Genomic DNA, 22915 nt, shown 5'->3' with positions numbered 1-22915 from the left:
TACCTATATCAGTAACTCAGGAAGTAAAAGATTTATGGGCCCAAGTGTTAATGAATCTTTAGTGAAGGTTTCCCCCCCCCCATTGACCCCAGGGTCATTTCTCTGTCAGTGTCCTTCCACTATTGTTTAACTTTAGAGCATAAATTCTTTACTTTCTGGTGCAAATAGATTGTGGCAGGTTTATGACAGAGACAACCAACTCCTGTATTCTTGAGGGGCTGTTCTATGCTAGAGATAAAGGCCCGTTACACAAAGTGACTGCCTCACAAGTAGTAAGTCTTCATAATTATCTTCCTGCTATTTAGCACTAAAGGTTGTGCTGCAGTTGCAGAGCATTATATAAACATAACAATTTTTCTATTATGTGCATATTCTTAGATTCACTCATCATGATAAGCATGATTTCTGGCTTATGGTTTTACACTGTTGCACACTGTCTATTAGATCCTGTTCCACTCCTCCTTTGGTGGGAGCAGAAGAAATTAACCAGGAAGCCACAATTAAGCTTGACTTTCCATTGCATCTGAACGTGGGACTAGCCACAATCCATGTCAGCAACAAGCCATGGTTTAAGGCTAACTGGACGTTTTCATGTACTTGGATGTAACAGGAGGCCAAGCTTAACAGTGGCTTCATAGTTGTTCCTCTTGTGCCAGGGGATGAGTGAAGCAGGAATGATCACCGGTGTACACAAACATATTGCTTGATCATGGTAAACCATGGTAAGCCGCAAACCATGGTTTATTGTGATGTGTGAAGAAGTAAAGATCATCGAGTGAGGATAGTATGAGAAGCTGAGTCAATTTGTGGATGGCTAGAAGCTGGGGATTTGGATCAGTTCTGCCTACTTTTATCACTAGGATGACTTATTACGACTTCTCTCCTCCTCTCCCAAATTCTCCTCTTCCTCCTTTCAGCAAAGGGAAGATGAACTACTGAGTGATACCTAGTGTTGAAAACCCTGGTTTTTAATGGGTTTCAACAGCCTTTGAACTTAAAGAAAGTGCTTCAGTAGACTTCCTTCAATTTTATTTTTAAAAAATCATTACCCAAAAAAATCAATTTTTTAAAATGATGACTTGGAACAATTGCTTTCTGCTGTTAACTTCTGTGTTCCAATTTGTTTTTCAGACAGCTCATCACCCACTTGCAACTGTTTGCCCAATTTTCAAATCCACGTGCATTGTATTTAGAAGCAAAATTGAATGAAATATACACTCAGGTGAAACTTCTGAACTTCTTTTTAATTTTGTTTAGATGTGTGTCTAGTTGTTGTCCTGCAAGGACCATGCAAATTTCAAAATGTCTTGGTAGAACTTGGTATTTATCCCTTTTGCATGCCTGTGCAAAATATATGTTATCTTTTGAAGCAGTTAAGTTTGCCAATGTAGTATTGTGGAAGTCATTGCTGATTAACCTGCACCAATGCTTGCTACTAAACTGACTTTCTGTTGTTCTTGAAAAATTCTGAATAAATGAGTTTCTTAAGCTTTTTAACAGAGGGGATTTACTAAAGCAATATAAGATGGAATCTGGCCTATGTGTGCTTTCTTCTGACTTATTTCTTCTAAAACATTATCTTCAGCTGCTGTCTCATCAAGACCAGAGTGTGCAAAAAGTAGCTCTTGACTGTATCATGACTTACAAGCATCCACACTTACTGCCATACAGGTAAGAAGTTCTACGGGTGAGATTGCTCTGCTGATGGAAGACATTAGCTCCTCCCTCTTAGCTCCCCAAATTTTGCTCCAGGGGTTCCTCAATCCTTTGGAGTTGGTGGGGAGGCTGGGTGATGCAAGAAGGGCAGGGGATGAGTTTCTGGGAATTCTTTCCATCCCTGTTGCACTAATGGATGCCCTCAGTCGGTGGAGGAACACTTGCTGGATTGCATCGCCAGTTTGATTGGGCTGTTTGTTTTGCTTCAGCCATCATATAGGAGAAATATTTCATGGCCAGAGCAAATGGTGCATAAGTGTTCACACATGCATGTTCTTGACAGGTGCTCTCTTCCCCAAGCATAAACAATTTGTTTCTAGGATCTGTGTCTTCATTTTCTAATACATTGTGTAGATAATCTTTTTCTTAATATTGCATTATCTACTTACAGAGAGAACTTGGAACGGCTACTGGAAGACAAGAGCTTTAAGGAAGAAATAGTTCATTTCAGCATTTCTGAAGAAAACACCACAGTGAAGGCACTGCACCGACCAGAGCTTGTTCCTGTTCTAATGAGGTTAAGGCGCTTCTGTATATTATTAACTTAGAAATCAAGTCTGTAGAGGTTCCTTATGGATCTTTACAAATGAAATATGACAATGTATGGGCGTACTTCAATAGGAAGATGGTTGGATTTTTGGACCCGTTTCTCAGGTTTTACCCATTCCAAATAATATATGGGTTACTTAGCCCACTTTTCCTTTAGTGGAAAACTGTCTTCTGTAAGTTAAGTGAGGATTCATTGTAGTTCTTCCAAATGGTTAAGAAACTGGGAAATTGCGTCAGTAATTATCTTGGTGGGGGCCAAAGTAGTGTCCCGAACTAGGGCTAGGATTCAAATCTGGATTCAAATACCAAGTCTGCCATGAAGTTCATTGGGTAGCCTTGGGCCAGTCATCCCGAGTTGGTTTCACTTACCTCACAGGGTTGCTGGGAGGGTAGGGCAGGCAATAATCAAAACAAAATGGCGGGAGCGTGTGGGTTGTGATAGCTCTCATTTTGCAGCCAAAAGTATGATTGCAAGTCTGGCAACTTGGAAGCATTCTCTAAGTCTGTGTAATAGTTCTTTTCTATAAAAAATTAATAAAAGGTCAACAGGCCCAAAGGACCAAGTCTTTTGTATTCAGGCTGGTCACCTGTGAATAGCTAATGTAATAACTTCTTTTTGGTATTGGAAGGATTCTGTATGGACGGATGAGAAATAAAACTGGAAGCAAAACACAGGGGAAGTCAGCTGCTGGGACACGCATGGCGATTGTTTTGAGATTCCTTGCTGGCTCACTGCCTGAAGAGATTAGGATGTTCCTGGATCTGCTATTTGAGCCTGTGAAGCACTTCAGCAATGGTATGGCTTGTACATGAGAAACTTTTTTTTTTTTTTTAGAAGAATTTATTAGCATTTTCATAATACAACACAAACCCAGACCCACACCTACAAATACAAAACAATTACAAATACACATAATGCCAGGATTCTTCTTCTTGTTTATATACCTAGCAAAAAAATTTTTCTATTTCCGAATCTTGACGTTTGACTTCCCCTGCCTCTTCACCTTCGGTTTTAAATCCATATTTTACTTTCTTAACACCTTTTCTCTATAAAAAAGAATTTAACTCAGATCAAAGATAACACAATTATCTTCATCATCCTATTATATCGTAAATCTTAACAAAATATTCTTATAAAAACTAAACTTATTTCTTCTGTCCATTATCATGCTGCTTTAACTTAAAATCCAATATCCCCTTACTTATTCAAAATAAACTTATAATTAACAAGCTTCACTCTCCGATTTCAGATACCATAGCAGACCATTTGCATTTTACATTTAGTACTTCATCCCACCCCCCCTCTGTCCATTGTCTTTCTCTGTCTTTCGCCGGAACCAATCCTTGAGATGTCTTCTTTTACCAAATGTCCACAGATCCAGGCAGTATTCACAACAGACCTTGCATCAAGTTTCAGGGTACACATCACACCATTTCTAGGCTCCTCCGTTTCTTTGTACCATACTTCTTCTTCATGTAGATATCTTAATTCCATGTCCCATGCCCCCGAGCTCCCACCTCGGGGTCTGGATATTGTAAATTTTCCCGTTCCGGGGCTGCCACCCCCAGAAAACGGTTCCTTTTCCCGGAGTCGCCCAGCCATAATCAGACCATCCTTCAAGTACCCCTCCTAACTCTCTGCCAAGGTTTTCTTCCATTGTGTAAAACTTTTGAAAAGCCTCCTCTGTGGGAAATAAGTTCTTTTTATTTATAATCCCACTCAAGACTTGCAGTTTCCGATTAAGCAGTTCCAGCCTCAAGACAGCAAACATTCCTTCCTCCTTTAGACCAGAGTTCAAAACAAGTTCGAGCACAAAGTCCAGCATTTTGGAGGGGAGGGTGGGTTTCAAATTTCAGTTCCTGTCTCTTCCTTCCTTTGTTTCAATTGTTTCCCACGTTTCCCACGTCAGTCCAAATTTCCCATCGCCATTTTTTCTGAAGCCAGAGTGTAAAGATCAAAACTTTAAAAGGAGATATTTTCTGCCCACTTAATCCCCAAAGGGAAATCTCAGCAGTCTCAGTTTTCAAATTCCAAGCACTTTATATCCATTGTTGTAGCAGCAGTCACTCAAACAGGTTATTTTCTTTCTCTCCCGAAGGGAGGGAAGCAGGCTCCTTTTCCTCTTCCCCCTGGATCGTTCCAAAGATATAAAAGTCAATCAAAGTCAATAATACTCACAACCACCGGGTTCTTTCAATTCACAAAAGACAGGTAGAACTTAGACGCTCATCACAGGCTTTGCCGCCGCATTTACATCCCGGTTGGGGCATGTCCCCTACAGCCCGGCTCCGTCGTCCCTTCACCCCCACTCCCCCTTTACAGGGGGAGCGAGGGAAGGGTTTGGAGCCACAACGGGCACAGCCGGGGAGCCCAGGGTGCGGGACGCTCTTCCCGCACCCCACAGGAGCCCCGCTTTGCGGTAGCGGGGCTCCAAACCCCCGGGATGGACTGGGCGCTTCGCAGCCGAAGCAACCCACGACCACCCGCAATGGCGTCGCCGCCGGAAGTCGTACATGAGAAACTTTTTATCTAATGGTGAACATGGCTAGTAAGAGCCCAACAGGATTGAAGCTTGTTGTTGTTCAGTCGTTCAGTCGTGTCCGACTCTTCGTGACCCCATGGACCAGAGCACGCCAGGCACGCCTATCCTTCACTGCCTCTCGCAGTTTGGCCAAACTCATGTTAGTAGCTTCGAGAACACTATCCAACCATCTCATCCTCTGTCGTCCCCTTCTCCTTGTGCCCTCCATCTTTCCCAACATCAGGGTCTTTTCTAGGGAGTCTTCTCTTCTCATGAGGTGGCCAAAGTACTGGGGCCTCAACTTCAGGATCTGTCCTTCTAGTGAGCACTCAGGGCTGATTTCTTTGAGAATGGATAGGTTTGATCTTCTTGCAGTCCATGGGACTCTCAAGAGTCTCCTCCAGCACCATAAGTCAAAAGCATCAATTCTTCGGCGATCAGCCTTCTTTATGGTCCAGCTCTCACTTCCGTACATTACTACTGGGAAAACCATAGCTTTAACTATACGGACCTTTGTCGGCAAGGTGATGTCTTTGCTTTTCAACATGCTGTCTAGGTTTGTCATTGCTTTTCTCCCAAGAAGCAGGCGTCTTCTAATTTCGTGACTGCTGTCACCATCTGCAGTGATCGTGGAACCCAAAAAAGTGAAATCTCTCACTGCCTCCATTTCTTCCTCTTCTATTTGTCAGGAGGTGATGGGACCAGTGGCCATGATCTTAGTTTTTTTATGTTGAGCTTCAGACCATATTTTGCGCTCTCCTCTTTCACCCTCATTAAAAGGTTCTTTAATTCCTCTTCACTTTCTGCCATCAAGGTAGTGTCATCAGCATATCTGAGGTTGTTGATATTTTTTCCGGCAATCTTAATTCCGGTTTGGGATTCATCCAGTCCAGCCTTTCGCATGATGAATTCTGCATATAAGTTAAATAAGCAGGGAGACAATATACAGCCTTGTCGTACTCCTTTCCCAATTTTGAACCAGGATTGAAGCTAGGAAGGGCCCAATGGTAAAGAAGTATGCCAGGTGACGATACACTGCAATATTTTGTTGCTTCTTCGTAGCTTATAGCCTGAACTGTAAAATATAGTGGCATATTTTGTTGCATGTCTAACATGCTTCAGTGTTAAAACCACGTATCTGGGCATCTTGTGTGATAATGAAGCAGCTTTGAGAGTTGGCTTGAGAGTTTTAAGGAGAAATGGATTGCTGATTTTGATTGGAAAATTAGGGGGAAAGTTGGGAGAAGATTCCTCGGGCTGCTGATTTATTTGAAGTATTTGTTTTGGGTGGTTCTTCAGAATATTTTAATCCAGTTCAAATCTGCACAATGGGGTGAGCTCCCTTTGCTGTGTCTCAGCTTCTGCCAACCTAGGAGTTCAAAGCACACTAGTGCAAGTAGATAAATAGGTACTGCTGCGACGAGAAGGTAAACGGCGTTTCTGTGCACTCTGGCTTCCGTCATGGTGTTCCGTTGCGCCAGAAGCGGTTTAGTCATGCTGGCCACATGACCCAGGAAGCTGTCTGCAGACAAGTGCTGGCTTCCTCCACCTGAAGCGAGATCAGTGCCGCACCCTAGAGTCTCTTTTGACTGGACTTAACTGTCCAGGGGTCCTTTACCTTTACCTTTTACATACAGAGTCTGCATTACACTGCGATCCCTTTTGTCTAATGTGTTTTCCCCCCCACTGAATAATGACCCTGCATTCCCTGTGACCCTATTTTTACATTTAGTAATAGTGGGGAACATTAGTTCTTCATCTTGTTTGTGGAAACCAAAAATCTCTTAAAGTGCAATCCTCTTAATGCTTACTAGAGTGTAAGCCACACTATGTTTAGTGGGATTTAGCTGCCAAGGGCAAAACACACCCATTAAGGGGTCATTCTAATTTTTGCTCTCTAAACCATATATTGCTTCTGCTGCTTTTCAGGGTTTTTTTTTTAATAGAAAAAAACACCTTCTCTAGAATTTGGTTCTTAAAATTGGGTGTATAGCATTGCAACAGAAGCCTGGGTATTATTGATTTGCTAATTTCTGTATCTTTAGGAGTGGGATATTCCATCTAGAAATGCATCTACCAAAACTGAATAGTACCTTCAATCTCTGTAGCGTTATTAGCAAGACGATACTATTGTTGCTTCCTAAACCCACCCCACCCCACTTCCTTTTCCTTTTTTCTTTTGGTAGGAGATTGCCTCTCTGCAGTGCTCCAAGCAGTGGAAGAACTCGATTTATCTCGAGTCTTGCCTCTAGGTCGGCAGCATAGCCTTTTCAACAGCCTGGAAGTAGTACTGAAAAACATGGGGCATCTGATCAGCCAGTACCTGCCTGAGATTTTGCAGATTTTACTTTGCATGATGGCAACAGTATCCCACATTCTTCAGGAACGGGAAAAGGTGAGAAGTTTGCTCCTGTGTATGCATTCTGTTCTGTTTCTGATGAGAAGCCCATGGAGCATGATAGAGCAAGGCACGTTGCTCATTTCAGGACCAAGGAGAGTTCCTCATGAACAATTTTCTCTGACCACACTTCGTCTTTTATGCTTTGACATCCACTGGCATTAATTCAGATTTTAACCAATTAATTGTATACCTTAAAATTCTATCAATTATTGTTATTAATTCTGACATAAATACTAGTTAGGAGTAATAAATAATCTGCATATAAAGCTAATTTAAATTCCACTTGCTCATAAACGAAACCATAAATCGCCCTATTCTGTTCCAATTGTACATACCGGTGGTTCCAAATATAAATCAAATATTGATGAGAGAGAGGGAAATCCTGTCTTTTACCGCCTTCCAAACCAAAAGGATATGAAAGAATTTCATTTGTCCTTTTGTGCAATTGAGGAGAGAGGTATAAAAATCTAATTCTCCTTCACTGCTCCTGCTGCTGCCATGCTGTGTGCAAAACAAGCCAGAGTCTGGCTTGTGTCGTTTGAAGTTGGGCTTGTGGTTTGTAACCAAGGTTTATTTTGGGCTTAATACTTGTGGCTTGTTTGGAGAGAAACATACCATGAGCCTGGGTTTGGCCAGTGCAACAAGCCAAACTCTGGTTTCTTTCAGCCAAAGCATGATAGCAGCAGGAGTGGAAAAGGATTACCATGGAAATTTTTTGAGTAATGTGCACCTGCATGTTGCTTTTTCACATTAGACTATAGTTGGCTTAATGTGACTTGCAAGCCTGCCATTGCCTCTTACTGCTGCAGCAGTAGCCAGGAAGTTCAAAAAGAGCAACACCCAGAAAGTAACAGTGCAAGATCTGATGTACAATATTGCACTCCATGGACATGCAGACATTCAGACTGAGCTCAAAGTAATCATTTTGACAGCAGTGTTGCTGAAGTCCATGGTAATTAGTTTTGCACATGAAGTTATTCACTAACTCTTGAGACAAAAAGCTGTAATTCAGTAACTCCAGGCTTCACAAATATTTTTTTCAGCGTTGCCATTTGTTGAACTTAATTTAACACTTCATTATCTAGTGAGGACATAAATGCCAATTAAGAGCCTCATTTATATTCTACTGGGTCTTTTTCAAAACACATTAGTCATTTATTGCCTACTAATACTACTGTCTGTGTTAAATGTTAACTTGTATAGTTATAAATGGCGGTGTGGGGTTACTATTTCCTACAGTTCTCATTGAGGTAGATTTTTTTCCCTTGTGGACACAGGGCTGGCTAACAAATTGCCTCTTGAGGTAAGATGCTTCCTCGCCATGCAGCTCTCACATATAGAAACTAGCCAGGCTGGCTGTTGAATCTTAAATTCATACTCGTAGTGTTCTCCACTCTCAACACCTGCTGCTTGAGGCAGCTACCTCACACTGCCTAGATTTTTGGGTGGCCCTAGGTGGGCTTGTCATCTCCCCATGCTTGCTTTTTGCTCTTGTGCTATGTGAACAGATTTCAGTATCTTTATTTGCTGTGCAATATTAATGTTAGTTTTAGGAACGTCCTCTGCTAAGGGACCTGATTTATTGCTGACTGACATGTTCTAGCCCTGGTGGGGAGGTTGCTATAAAGCCCTCCCCTTAGTGACACAATCTGGAGGATTGGTAGTGGTAATAATGTTAAAATGTGAGCCAACCCAGACCCTGCAGTCATCATCTGAGACCCTTCTTTGTGTGTCCCCTCCACAAGAGATCTGGAGGGTGGCAACACAAGAATGGGCCTTTTCTGAGGTGGCTTCCCATTTGTGGAACACTCTTCCTTGGGAGGCTCACCTGGTGCTTTCATTACATACATATCTTTAGGTGCCAGGCAAAAATGTTCCTTTCAACCAGAGGACACATTCAGTAACTACTCTTTTAAATCTTAAGTGGTAAAGAATACCGGTAACTGCCCTTTAAATGTTTTGCTGAAGAAGAAGAAGAGAAGAAGAAGAAGAAGAAGAAGAAGAAGACCCTCACAGGATTGTTATGATTTGTTTTGCAGATTCAACTCAAATTAATTAACCCACTGAAAAATTTGAGGCGACTTGGACTTAAGCTTATAGCAGACTTTTTCTCTGACTTCAAAACTTACAACTTTAGTGTGGAAGAGATTGATGCAGTTTTTCATGCGGTGGTTTGGCCCCAGGTAAGCGTGAAGTTGGAGAGTTGCTTGCTTTCCTTCTCTTAGGCGCATGTCTCAAGTGTCCTCAAGCATCTTCCAAACTGCACAAATGACTTGCTTTGGAGTGAAAGTGGTGTTTGGGGCGAAGCGCAGAGGGCATGCTAGGAACAAAACATCTAATTTTATTATGTATCGGTGTATCCACTCAAGCTGCAGTCCAGAAGTATGTAAATTTAATCCAAGTACAATATAAACTGGGTTTGTCCTTTCATAAACAGCACGAGTTTTGTTGAATCTAAAGGCTTTTGCCTATATCATCTCCACAAAACTTGAATGGGACTTCATGTTTATAGTTGACAAATGTAAAGTTTCAATTTTGTTGAGTGAAATATACATGTTCCTAAGTCAATGCCACATCTTTGTTGGGAGAAAGTGTGTCACTGAGTGGCACCCGCCACTCCTCTCTTTCTGTTACCATACTGTGGCAGTATGCATGCCACAACAGCTAGACCTACTACCTGAAGTCCAAGGGAGTGGGAACAGATCTGCCATTCATGACAGGAACCCTTTCATGCCACAATAGTCTTAAGGACATGGAAGCTGTCACCCATCTACACTGCAGTAACCCTTTGGTCAAGCCTCACAAAGATAATGAAACATAAAGCAAATATTGGATACTTCTTTTTAGATAAAACCAGAAAGAAGTCTCTTGTGAGCATGTGCTGGCTCACCTCTTAAGTATGTAACAGGAAAAAAGGATGGTTGCACTTCCTTCAGACTATAAACTGCTTTCTTCACTACTCTACCACTCTAAGGTACTTGGAGATGGTCCCTTTAATGCTAGACTGCCTTAGCTGTGGTGGGTGTAGAGAAGCCATAATGGCAACATTCTTGGCTCCACTCATCATTGCCAGTTTTGTTCTTGATGTTAGTGGAGGCAGAAATACCTGGCTTAGCTCTTAGTGTTGTGGTGTGAAAGGAGATAAATGCAAACAGTAAATTGTTCCTTCAGAAGCAAATTGTGAGCATGCTAATGCTTCTCTTTTGCAAAACATCTCTACCAAGACAGCCTCAATATTTTGCCGCCTGGTTTTATTTTCTCCTGTTTTGTTCCCTCAGGTCCTCAGGTTGGCTCTGAGAGCCAATATTCTCTACTCTCTTACTCAAAATCATTCACATATGGAGCAGCAGAAGCCCCAGGTAAATTACTTCTTCTTAATGAAACAATGAATCATGGTATAACTTTACTATACTGCTACGTGTGTGTGTCTATATGTGAGCTGCACTTTTAATCTAAAGTTTATGTGGTTGTTTATAGCACATATACACAGGCACAGTGATAAGCCACATCTTATCTATTAACACAATTTATATACAGTATGGTTCATCCGATGACGATATCCTCTTGACATTTTCTTTTCAAGTTAGCATTCGGGCTGACTTGAAAGGGGCAAGGGGCATGTTCTCTGCAAATGTTCAGCCCCTGAAATATGCACCTCCACCTGTTGTTGTTGTTGTCTCTCTTCTTTTTGACAATTTTTTGAGACTATGACAGTGAAGAAGAATAAAAGGTCTGGAGTTGTAGGAACTAGAGAAACATGACAAGGGACAATTCCAGGAGTTTCACGTGCTTTGGTTCCTACTGTGACCTTATGGAACGTTCCTTCAAACTTGTGAAAGGGGCATCTCTACTCCCCATTCCCCGCTTTCGTATTATGAACATAAGGAGAGCCTGCTGGATTCTTTTCTGGACCACTGACTTAGGCCTTACCTGTTGGGAGCTTCATTCTAATGTTGTCACTAGTCATTTGCTAGAGTTAGATATTGCTACATCAGTATTTTCCTGCCTGTTTGTTGCCTTTTCCCTCAGGTAGTTCCCTTTGCTGGCCAAGCAGATGCCAGGACCATCCAGAATATGATGTGTTATCCAATGTGGTTTGCTCTGCTTTCGACCAAAAACTTGTGGTGGCAACGGCCCTGGTGTTGTGATGGATGTGGCTGACAGTCTTCTAAACACTCCTGACTTGGAGCCCGATGACCATATTTGCAGCTTGACAGTGACAGACTGTGTCTTCCAAGAAGTTGATGAAACGACAGAAGGTACGGATGAGTTAGGTGCCCAAATCTATGCAAAATGAATATTTTCGAAACTGGTTGTTCCGTTTTGCTTGTGTGGTAGAATTAGAAACTAATTGTGAAAGAAAATATTCTCAGCACACTTACTTGATGATGCATTGTATGTATGCTGTCTAGTCTTCTTATAGTTTCATTTTTACTGTTTTTTATTGCCTCCCTTAGAAGTACATGTATTAAAGGGTGAGATGGAAATTCATTTGTAAAAACTCATAATAAATAAATGGGTTGTGGTGGGGGCAGAGTGACTTTTCATTGAGAGCTGCATTACCAACTTTTCTCATGGTGGTGTCCGGGTTTTTCCTCCCAATGTTCCTAGTATTGTTTCCACACAGATTCACACTGGATATGTTCTCCGCCCGACCCTCGCAAGACCAAGTATCACTTGTAATTGAGTTCAGTTTGTAGTTTTGGCCTGTAACAGTCAACAGCTGAAGAGCCCTCTTATACTAGTAATTTCATCATCCAGATTTAGCTTTCACTTCGGTCCTTAGAGCAGAAGGTGCATTGGGCACCCAATGGCCATTGTACAGGTCAGTCTAGACTAAATGCTGGTTTTTGTGACTTCCAGCGCAGTATTCCGTTCATAGGCCTGTCTGTCAGAAAAGGAATAGAGCATTCTGCAGCTCACACCGGCAAGGTTCCTTTCCTCTGTTTCTTACTTTCTTAAAGGATTTCTATCCCACCTTTCAGTAATAAAATCCCCAAAATAACTTAACATCACTTAAATCACTCAGATATAACAGTAGAAAGAGCAGGGCATGAGGGGACAGTTGAAAACAGCACTGAAACCATAGAAAAAGCATGGGGACATGAAAAACTATATTCACATACAAAACCATCAGATTTGGTGCCAGGTAACCACATAAAGGGAAGGGAGCTTTACAACTGAGGTGTTGCAGCCACAGAGCTGGGTTTCCAGTGAACAGGAGTTCTGATGGAAAGGGTATATGGTCAAAAGCATACCAACAGAAGAACTCCTAGCACTTGAGATAAAAGATGGGCCTTATTAAAAGTGCTACATTGTGGTAAATGACAGTGCACAGGTGTGTATTTGGTTTTTTCCCCCTGGTACCTGGTTATATCCTGGCTTGAAGGATCTCTGTCAGTTTTCAGCTTGCTGGAGATAACAGATCCACTTCAAGATCAATGACAAGCAAATATTATTGACTAGTGTGTTTTGAGCAGCAACATACACATTTCAGTTTGGCTAAATAATTTAAATTAAAGCATCGTTCAGTAACTGGATAGCAAGTTCCTTGTCTCCTAATTAATCCAGTTAGTAGCAATTTCTACTACAGTCAGCGGTTTCCCAGGAAATGTGCTAGTTTCCAAACCATATTTTCCACGTTTAGCCATAATGATAGTATTTCTGGGAGCCGTATAATAATACCTGTTAACAAGCTGCATTTTTAGTTGTCAAAACATTTTATTATGGCATATAGTTGTATTGCAGTGTTTTTCAACCTTTTTGGGCAAAGGCACACTTGTTTCATGAAAAAAATCACGCGGCACACCACCATTAGATAATTTTAAAAAATTTAACTCTGTGCCTATATTGACTATATATAAATTAATTTTTCAATTTTTCCCACGGCACACCAGGCAACATCTCGCGGCACACTAGTGTGCCGCGGAACAGTGGTTGAAAACACTGGTTTATTGTTGGCTGATATAAACTCCTATTTCATCAGGTTAGCCAAGTGAGGAGGCCTTTTCATATAAAATATAATATGAAGATATGGCCAGCTTGCCCATCTCTTTGATACTGTTCCATCATCATGTGGAAGCTTGTGGAAATTGGTTCCACTCAGGGACACACAAACACACCACTTGGTGCCACATCCATCAGCAGGATCCCTCCATCCTTGGGAGAAGCTCCTGGGTGGGCTGGTGGGGGGGAAGGGTGGGAGGAAAGAGCACTTCCACCAGCCCACTTTAGTGCGCTGGAATCTCTGGATTCAACTCATTGCATTTTTACTATTATTTCTGTTGCCTCCTTTGGGTAGTATATGCAGAAAAGTGGGATATAAATTGAAATAATCCCAGAACAATTGTTATGCTATTTGTGAGGATTGGATGACATTCTTAGTTTTTCTGCTTGGAGTACTTAACGTCTCTGAATGTAAATAAACCTCACTGTCTCCCTTGCAGATGTTCCCACCATGGGTGTGAAGCTGATTCTCCCTCATGTGCCTGCAATCCTTCAGTATCTCAGCAAAACTATGTTCAGTGTGGACAAGATGAAGAAGAAGAAGTACAGAGCACAAGTCAGCAAAGAACTAAACATCCTTTCAAAGTAATAGTTCCTTGGTATTGCTAAGAGTACTGATTTATATAGGGGTCCCTTATATTTTTACTATATATGTGTATATATAGAGAGAGAGAGAGGAGTAAATTATATACAGTGGTACCTCCAGTTGCGAACGGGATCCGTTTCCGGAGGTCCGGCCACATCCCGAGGAATTCGCAACCAGAGGACTGCTTCTGCACATGTGCGCAGTGTGGTTTAGTGCTTCTGCGCATGTGCATGGCGAAACCTGGAAAAATACTTCCGGGTTTGCCGCGTTCGCATCCTGAAGTTTACGTATCCAGAGGGATACGTAAGCGGAGGTACGAATGTACTCGCCACTAACACAAAACCATAAGGAGGTGCACAAAGTAAAATACCCTATAAAGCAGTATAAAAATAATTGTTAAAAACAACTGGTTCCTTTTAAAACATTAAACAACTGAATAGACTTGTGAACAAAAAATGTTTTCAAGAGAACCACCTGCAAGAGGCTGTCCGGAAGCTTGAGCTTCAGGGTGAGGCAGGGTGGGGCTTTTTGATGGGAGTTCACTCTGGAAGCTATTGTATGTATTGCCGGCATGGAAGGCTCTGAATCTTAAGTTTCTTGGCTCCATATGCAGCCTCCTCCCTGCATGTCACCATAGCATATGCCTTATAACGGATCAGACTGTTCTGATTGGATGTCTAGCCCAGTACTGTCCACTCTTGATTGGCAGCACCTTGGACAGGAATCTTCTGATCCATTCTGTGCTGCATCTTAATTCATATATGTGTAGTTTACCTATACACTGATAGGTATACAGTGTATACCTATTCTTCGACTTGCAGTTGTCCACATTCATGTGTGTGAAATAATGTGTGGACCAGAATTATATGTACATCATGCATCTGATTATATGACTGCTCTGATTCCCAAGATAAATATCTTCCCCCCGCTCCCAAAGAAAGGGAGTGATCAGATATTTACATTTCTTTTTACATATATAAGTTTACATATATTTTTTCAGTGTAAATGCAGGTTAACGTGAACCCGGGGACCTTTCCACATAAGAATACCAGTCGTAATACCTGCTGTGCCTCATGGGCACCAGCACTATATATGTGAACGGTGGCTGCTTTGTAGATCTGGAATTCCTTTCTTAGGAGGTTTGCTTGAGTCTGCTTGTTTTCCATAGCAAGTCTTCTAAAGATAGTTTCATAGTTGGATTAAAAGTGGCCCTTAGCAACCAGGGACAAACGATTGTAGCAATCAAACTATTGACCTCTTGCACTTTGGAGATTTTATTGATGTGTTCATGTGGTCTTTGGTAAGCAGAACATCGGCAACAGTTTACATTAACAGATGATTATATCGTAGGTAATTGAATCGTTATATCAGTGCAGGGCTAACCTCTTGCTTCTGTTGAATATAGAATTAGCAAGTTTATAAAAGACAAGAGTCAGAGCTCCATCCTGATTGGTCTCCTCCTCCCTTTCCTCCACCAGAGTAACATGATGCAGGTAGGCTTTGTTATTTATGCTGTGGGAAGTCACATTTTCTTTCAAGTTTGGCTGTTTCTTGGTGAACTTCTAAACTATTTTTTCAGATCATCATGATCTGCTGCTAGCTTGTATGGGTCACTATTATTCAATGTGCTCTGCTGTGCCTCTTTGGGACCCCCCCCCTTTTTTTAAAAAGAGCAAGTATAATGGAGTGGTGTTTTTTTTAAAAAAAAAAAAAAAGTTTGAAAGTGGGAAGTCCCTGGCTTTCAATTTCAGTTAAACCTATGCTCTTGGTGCAAACCACTTCCATGTTAGGATGTGAGGCTAAGCCTGGGATGAGGAAGCTGTGGGACTCCAGATGTCATTGGACTCCAGCTCCATCAGCTCCAGGCCAGGCATGACCAGTGGTCAGGGATGATGGGAATTGTAGTATAGCAACATCTGACTAGAATTGTAGTATAGCAACATCTGGACATCTGGCTAGCCATTGCTGTTCTAAAACATAAAGGTAAAGGGACCCCTGACCATTAGGTCCAGTCACGGACGACTCTGGGGTTGCAGCGCTCATCTCGCTTTATTGGCTGAGGGAGCCGGTGTACAGCTTCTGAGTCATGTGGCCAGCATGACTAAGCCGCTTCTGGTGAACCAGAGCAGCACACTGAAATGCCGTTTACCTTCCCGCTGGAGCGGTACCTATTTATCTACTTGCACTTTGACGTGCTTTCGAACTGCTAGGTTGGCAGGAGCAGGGACCAAGCAATGGGAGCTCACCCTGTCGCGGGGATTCGAACCGCCAACCTTCTGATCGGCAAGCCCTAGGCTCTGTGGTTTAACCCACAGCACCACCCGCGTCCCATTCTAAAACATAGTTTAGTATAAAATGAACAAACCAGGGTGAGCCTTGGACTTGCACAGTTTCCTTTTCTTCTCTGTAGCCAGGAGAAGTTTAAAAGCTTCACTTTTGCTTAATCGTTATTTGTTATTTTTCATCTAAACCAACAAACTGTAGTTAACATTAGCTGTGGTTTGATTGAAACAAGCCAAGTTGCAGTCATGGTCATGGTACATGCATTGATTAAGCAAAAGCAGCAAAATGAGCTTCTGAACTGGTCCTCCTGCCTATGGGGCAGGAAGAGAGGGAAGGGGGAACATGCAAGGACAAGACTTGCTGAGTCTTGTTCAGGCTTACTGATAACTGTGCTATGCTGTAGTTTAGTCTATATAGAGAGCAGGGTTCTTTTTTCAAGTATTTTGCACAGTGGAAATATGTAACTTGTTTCTTGATTAATATACTTTTAACTAAATCTCTCTTGACAACTCTGAACTGGATTGCATTATTGTTATTTTTCAGTGTAAGTGAGGAATTCTGTCATGATTTATCTGGGTTTTTTTTCCCCAGGATACTGAGATTGACATCCTGGAAACAGTACAAAATCTGCTGAAGCATTGTCTGAATCCAGCAAGTTTCCTCAAACCATTGGCAAAATTGTTTTCTGTTGTTCAGAACAAATTGTCTCGTCAGACGCTCTGCATGGTTTTTGAGGTACTGAATACAGTAGTGGCACATTTATAGCATTTTTGTTAGCGATTGCTCAACACTATTTTGGTTGTGATGTGAACTTGATCCATAATGATTTCTCTGAGCGTCTATTTCAAGCTATGACCCTGCCATGCTCTTGGTGATGTCATTGGGACCATTGAGGTCTTCCCAGTCCCAAATCCCTTTGCCGTCCCTTGAGAGGCTATCCAATCCCTTTTCCCTGACTGCTTCCTTTTTTCTTAGTGGTTGAGCAATGGACTTTCAAAATGGCCTCCTGAGCCTCCAGGAACTGTGGGAAATGTAGTGGATGGTGATGAGTTCTAAAACTCAAAATGTTATGAGTGGATAATGGAAGAACTGGTTAGATTATAGTCACATAAGTAAAAAGTATGGTACGCTGGAACGAAAGAATGGGGCATCTGAATTTTGAATACTGTGGCCGCTTCTGGTTGTCCTATTTTTTAGAAAGTAAAATGTAGAACTGGAGAATGTTCAGAGAAAAGCACTATTAATGTGACAGTAGATGATACATGTGTGAAATAATTCTAGGTTTGTTAAATTTGCCTTTTTATTATTATTTTTCCATTTATTATAGACTTTATCAGATTTGGACAGTAACCTAAAATACATTACAGATACAGTTAAGGTATGTAACGTTTCACCTGATTTACTTCTAACAAATTTTCTGTCATTTAGATTTTTATATCTTTATTAAACCTCTTGCCCTTTGTAGCTGAATGCTTTTGATCCACGTCATCTTGATGATATCAATTTCGATATCCGCCTGTCAGCATTTCAAGACATCACTTCTCATATCAAAGCAATGAAAACAGTGGATGTCAACTACCTTATTCCAGTAATGCATAACTGTTTCTACACCATACAGGTGAGCCCATGCCCACGTGGAAAATAGCTGTCCTTTATGGTAGAGCTCCTGGAAATGTATATTCTCTCTCTCTCTCTCTCTCTCTCTCTATATATATATATATATCTCATTTGGGGAACTGAAAAATACATTTATCTGCGTATCTTTCCCCTTACACCATCAATGATATTAGAAATTCCTGCTTTATTATTTAGTAAAAAACAACAACAACAATAAATAATATTCCTTTTGAACCCAAAAGGCACCTCCACGGAAGTTATGCATGTTTGCCATGCCATAAGCTATTTTAGGTGAGCATTATAATTACCTTTTGGGTGCTATATGAGGAAATACCTGCAGCAGCATATATCTCAAGAGAGCTAAGAGAGTTAAGGAAGAACCAAAAGTAATTCTACATCTAAGATGGCGTCAGCTTTCCGAAGCTCTGCTTCATCCATTGCCTCTGCCTGATGCTCATCAATTCTCCCCACCCTCCTAGTATCTCCCCAAAGTGCCACAAATTGGCTTTTTCTTAGGGTTCCCAGGGGCTTAGGAAAATACATTTTTGACAGTATTAGGGGATGGCATAGGAAATCCCTGTTTGTGTGGACTTTGGCTGTGTTTTAAAAGATAGTAAACGTGGGTTATTGTTGCCGGCTCTAAAATGACAAAGTCTTTTACTTCACAGGAAAATATGACTATGTGATTGATTCATGGTGAGCTTCGTAACATTTTTATGATACTTTTTACATATGGCTTGCAGATATTTAAAGCTTCCAGCTCTATTGCTCCCATTACAACCGCTCTGAGTTGTTGTTGGGGGAGCTGGTTTATATTTTATCGATGATTATATTCATGTGTATTTCTGAGTATTTTTTTTTAATCTACGGTTTCAGGGTCATCTCTTGTAATCTCAGCTGCCATAATCTTCTTTCTTTAGTTAGGAGAGATGTCTCTAAGTGACAGTGCCATCCTCTGTCTGAATACTATTATCAACCTGTTTGCTGAAATCAGTCACGCAGAAGATGAATACAAGGAAATCATTCAGCACACTCTTCTAGAAGCTTTGAGAAAGGGGCTGAAGAGCAAGACTGAGGTAAAAAGCTGGTTATTATTTTTAATTATATACTGTTTAATGCCAAAATAGGCTACTTGGTGATTTATAGAATATGAAACCCAGTTATAGAACACGATTGAAGTATTCCATAATTTCATTTCCCATGAAACAACCCCATTAAAACAACAATTAAAACAAGAAACTCTGGTCAAGAGATCAAGGGAATGCTTGTGTGGACAGGTGCATCTTCAACACATGTTGGGATGCCTCTCATATTTCAGCAGAGAGTGCGTTTCATTGGTGAAAAAGCCCACCTCTGCATCACCACAAGCCAATAATCATCAAGCTGACTGTTATCTGACTGCTGTTATATTTCAGGAGGAAACGTTATTGTGAAAGAGAATTGTACAAGTGATGCCCTATTCTAGTATTTTGAAATGAGACAGGGCAGTGGGCAGGCTTCTCATTGAACAAAGCACCCAATGTGGCTCATGATAAGATGCAGATATTTTAAAAAGCATAAACAAAATGCTTCTGTATTGTTTCTGTTACCTTACCTTACCTTCCTTCCTTCCTTGCTCAGCATGTTTACTGCAGCCCAACATGTTGACGAGTCCAAAATATGGCAAATAAGCTAAATTCTAGGGGAGGGGTTCATACAATGGTGTGGCGAGGATGTGGGGCCACGTGAGATGTCTTGCCATGTGCTATGTTATAAGAAAAATCTGCCCTTATTCCCTTATGGGGTACACAAGAGCCCTTGTAAAGTCCTTTGCAGGTTCTCCATCAGTAGGAGTAAAAAACAGAGGCCAACCAGAGAATCATTAGAAGCAAAGCAGCTAGTAAGCTTGATCTTTATTGTTCTGTTCCCAACAGCTACCACCACACTTCCCTGACATGTTCATTCAGATAACAGCAGGAGTAGTTCAGGTACCAGTCTAAATATGTAGGGCCCCTGATCTAAACAAAAAACTATTTGGGAATGTTTAGTATGTGTGGATGTCAGTCCGGTCCCAAAGGGAGAAAGTTTCAAAAGCATCATTCTGGTTTTTGTGTCTGTTCTTACATGGTTGTTATTGCTCATTGTATTTCTAAAAAAGAAATAATCCAATGGCTGCATTAAAAAAAATAAAAAACGCCAAGCCACACATTTTCACATTTCCCTTGGTATTTTGTTACTTGCTGCTTTCAGAGCATTCAGCAGGATTACACATCGTTGCTCTCCAGCTTGATTCGAGCATTTTCAAACCATCCAGAGTTTCAGGACTTGGTCCAGCTGACTGATGTCCATGATCCAGAGATGGACTTCTTTGAAAATATGAAGCATATTCAGGTATAGTGCAATCCTGTTCCTGCCACTGGACAATAGTTGTAAGATAGTGGAAAGATGGTAGATACTTCATCATCTTCTGTGAATGCAAATCTTTGTGAGAATAATAGCTCTCTGCATGTGTGTTTTGATTTAATGGCTATAATGTCATTTACACTATTTTAGCACATGCTAAGCTTTGCTGTTAATGTTACATTTAAAAGGCAGCAACTAGAATTGTATCCATTTAATCAGAATGTATTTTCTCTTATTCAGTGTCTCAGTTTGAGAAATAGACAGAAGTGTGTTGTAGTAAGATCCTCATCCAAAAAGGTGTCATTTCTCCCCCTCCCGGCTGTTAAGAGCTGGTGAAACTTTTAATAGATTATGACACCCAAACCTACTAGGTCTACAGAATTAAATATGGGCCCTCACTCAGTGAAAACAGGCTTGGTTAACTTTTGTATCTCTCTTAGATCCACAGAAGGGCACGTGCCTTGAAGAAATTGGCTAAGCAACTAGCTGAAGGCAAAACCACACTGTGTTCCAAATCTCTCCAGAATTACATTATGCCTTATGCAACTACTACTATTTTTGATGAGAAAATGCTTAAGGTAAAATTTTAGCATATAATAGTAGGAACTACTTTTATTTCATAGCCCTTAGTGGCATATTTCTGTAAGTGCAACAGGATGATTTCCCTTTTCATGAGGAGAAAATAAAGAGTGTTGGGATTTGAGTTGAGATTTTTTTAAAAAATGAAGTACCTCCCAAGCGTGGTACTTATTTGAAATGTTTGTTAAGGCTCTTATTTTGAGCTGCCCTTTTAAGGAAGGAACAGTGCATAGCAATTTCTGGAAACTAAACTGCAGAGTTCTTCTTTGTCTGATAACTTCATAATTTAGTTATTTATACATGTACAGTGGTGCCTCGCTAGACGAAAATAATTCGTTCTGCGAGTATTTTCATCTAGCGATTTTTTTCGTCTAGCGAAGCACCAATGCAAATCGCGGTTTTCGCTAGACGGAAAAAAAAAAAATTCGTCTTGCGAGGCAGCCCCATAGACTTTTTCGTCTTGCGGGGCAGCCTTCCGCTAGACGAATGCCTTCGTCTAGCGAGTTTTTCGTCTAGCGAGGCATTCGTCTAGCGGGGCACCACTGTACATGTATTTACAGTATTTATACATACATATCCTGCTGTTCCTACAAATAGTTCAGTGAGGGAGACCTACATATTTCTCTGTATCCCTTCTCTTCATTTGGAGGAATTGCATTCATACAGCAACCCTGTGAAGTAGCTTAGGCTGGAAAGAATGTGACTTCCTCAAGGGCACCTAGTGAGATTTATGGCTGAGTGAGGACCTGAACCAAAAGCTCCCTACTTTTGGTCAAAGGCTACCAGAGACAGATAATGTGGTGCCCTCAAGATGTTGCTGTACTACAACTTCCATCAACCTGACCATTGGTCATGCTGGCTAGGGCTGATGGGAGTTGTAGTCTCAACATTTGAAGGGACACCACAATGGCTATCACTGCTCTACTGCACCACACATCACGCAACTTCTGAATTTAATAATGAGGGGGAAAGCTTCTGATAGGTCTCTGAATATTGCAAAGCATGTGGCTTCTTTTGGGTATTTTGTTGTGAAAGCGTTGGGATAGGTTTTCTTTCACAATGTAACTTTCACCATGATTTTAAGGGAGTGTTGGGGATGTGGAAGGAAGTTTCTTCTAACCTGCATGGGTTTCCTTAGTCTAGGCAAGGCTTTTGTGCTGCTTGAAAGTGGGAAGACCCTAAAGGTTGTTTTCTGTTCCTCAGTATGAAAATATGGTAACTGCTTCAGTTGAAATGGTAGGAGCTGTTTGCAGACATCTTTCTTGGTCAGCGTACCTCTATCACTTGAAACATTTCATACACGTCTTGCAGACTGGACAGATCAATCAAAAACTGGGCGTCAGGTACTGTAAATGTCGGTTTTAAGGTTTATCCTGTAATCCTGTGTGCACTTACCAAACAGCATAGTGGGACTTGCTTCTGAGCAACCTTGCAGGGGTTTGCAATGCCTGTCACTCCATACTGATAGCATTAATAAGGGAAGTCTGTGGACTTTTTTAGAGATGTCGTTTTAACAGAGCTGATGACTGTGTTAATGGGAGCATTGAGCCTCTGTCTGTGTGAAAAGAGAGCTTTACGTTCCAAGCACTTTTAATTCACTTTGGCCAGATATCAAAGAACTACTTTAGGTATGCTCTTGTCCAAAGTGATTTTTGCTTGTGCTTTTTGAACACTAGATTCCACTCCTTCCCCAGTGCTATATTGCACTTTGCTTCTTGAGTGTATCCTCTGTTTTAAAGATTTGCCATGCAGCCTAGGGAGCACCTGTTCAAGAAACTCGGTGCCCCCATAAGTATTCACTTGAGCAGTTCTTTTAGTCCAGTCCTGTTACAAATCGAAGTTGTATGTTTTTTGGATTTTAGCACCTTTTATTTCTCTCCCCACCCCTTAATCTGTTTGACAGCGTGCTAGTTATGGTGCTGGAGGCTTTTCATTTTGACCACGAAACTCTTGAAAAGCAGCTTGAGATGATCCAAAAGGAAGGTAAGGTTCTGATTCCTGCATCTGGTGGAGTGGGCTCCAGCTCCTGTAAGGTTATGCTTCTCACGATAAATGTTGGTAGGCTTATAGTGCTGTGACCTTTTGCTACACTGCACCCTCTTTAGCATCTAATGCATTGTAACCCTGATCGCTGCTCACCTAGAGGGCTATGTTCTACCGCCAGCACTGGAGGTCGTAATGCTTCTGAAGGCCAGTTGCTGGAGACTGTGGGAAGAAAGAGTGCTGCTGTGCTCAGCGTCCTGCTTGCGCACTTCTTATAAGCATCTGGTTGGC

At 41.4% G+C, this 22915-nt stretch overlaps 1 protein-coding gene across 1 annotated transcript in view; it reads left to right on the top strand.

The window, feature by feature from the left end:
• Window positions 1-22915, top strand: part of UTP20 (UTP20 small subunit processome component) — a 61762-nt gene that overhangs the window by 22360 nt on the left and 16487 nt on the right. Inside the window, 22 exon segments of the mRNA XM_033162906.1 lie at window positions 1132-1222; window positions 1586-1671; window positions 2108-2233; window positions 2895-3061; window positions 6974-7182; window positions 9228-9375; window positions 9626-9630; window positions 10475-10496; window positions 10499-10547; window positions 11218-11251; window positions 11253-11324; window positions 11327-11447; window positions 13635-13779; window positions 15186-15273; window positions 16655-16798; window positions 17391-17441; window positions 17529-17681; window positions 18601-18756; window positions 19910-20050; window positions 20503-20640; window positions 21845-21984; window positions 22545-22624. Of these exon segments, the coding sequence (XP_033018797.1) occupies window positions 1132-1222; window positions 1586-1671; window positions 2108-2233; window positions 2895-3061; window positions 6974-7182; window positions 9228-9375; window positions 9626-9630; window positions 10475-10496; window positions 10499-10547; window positions 11218-11251; window positions 11253-11324; window positions 11327-11447; window positions 13635-13779; window positions 15186-15273; window positions 16655-16798; window positions 17391-17441; window positions 17529-17681; window positions 18601-18756; window positions 19910-20050; window positions 20503-20640; window positions 21845-21984; window positions 22545-22624 (2366 nt within the window).

Source organism: Lacerta agilis, chromosome 10 (assembly GCF_009819535.1).
Source record: "Lacerta agilis isolate rLacAgi1 chromosome 10, rLacAgi1.pri, whole genome shotgun sequence".
Classification (NCBI taxonomy): domain Eukaryota; kingdom Metazoa; phylum Chordata; class Lepidosauria; order Squamata; family Lacertidae; genus Lacerta; species Lacerta agilis.
The sequence above is the reverse complement of the archived record's forward strand: the minus strand, read 5'-3'. Positions and strand labels throughout refer to the sequence as shown.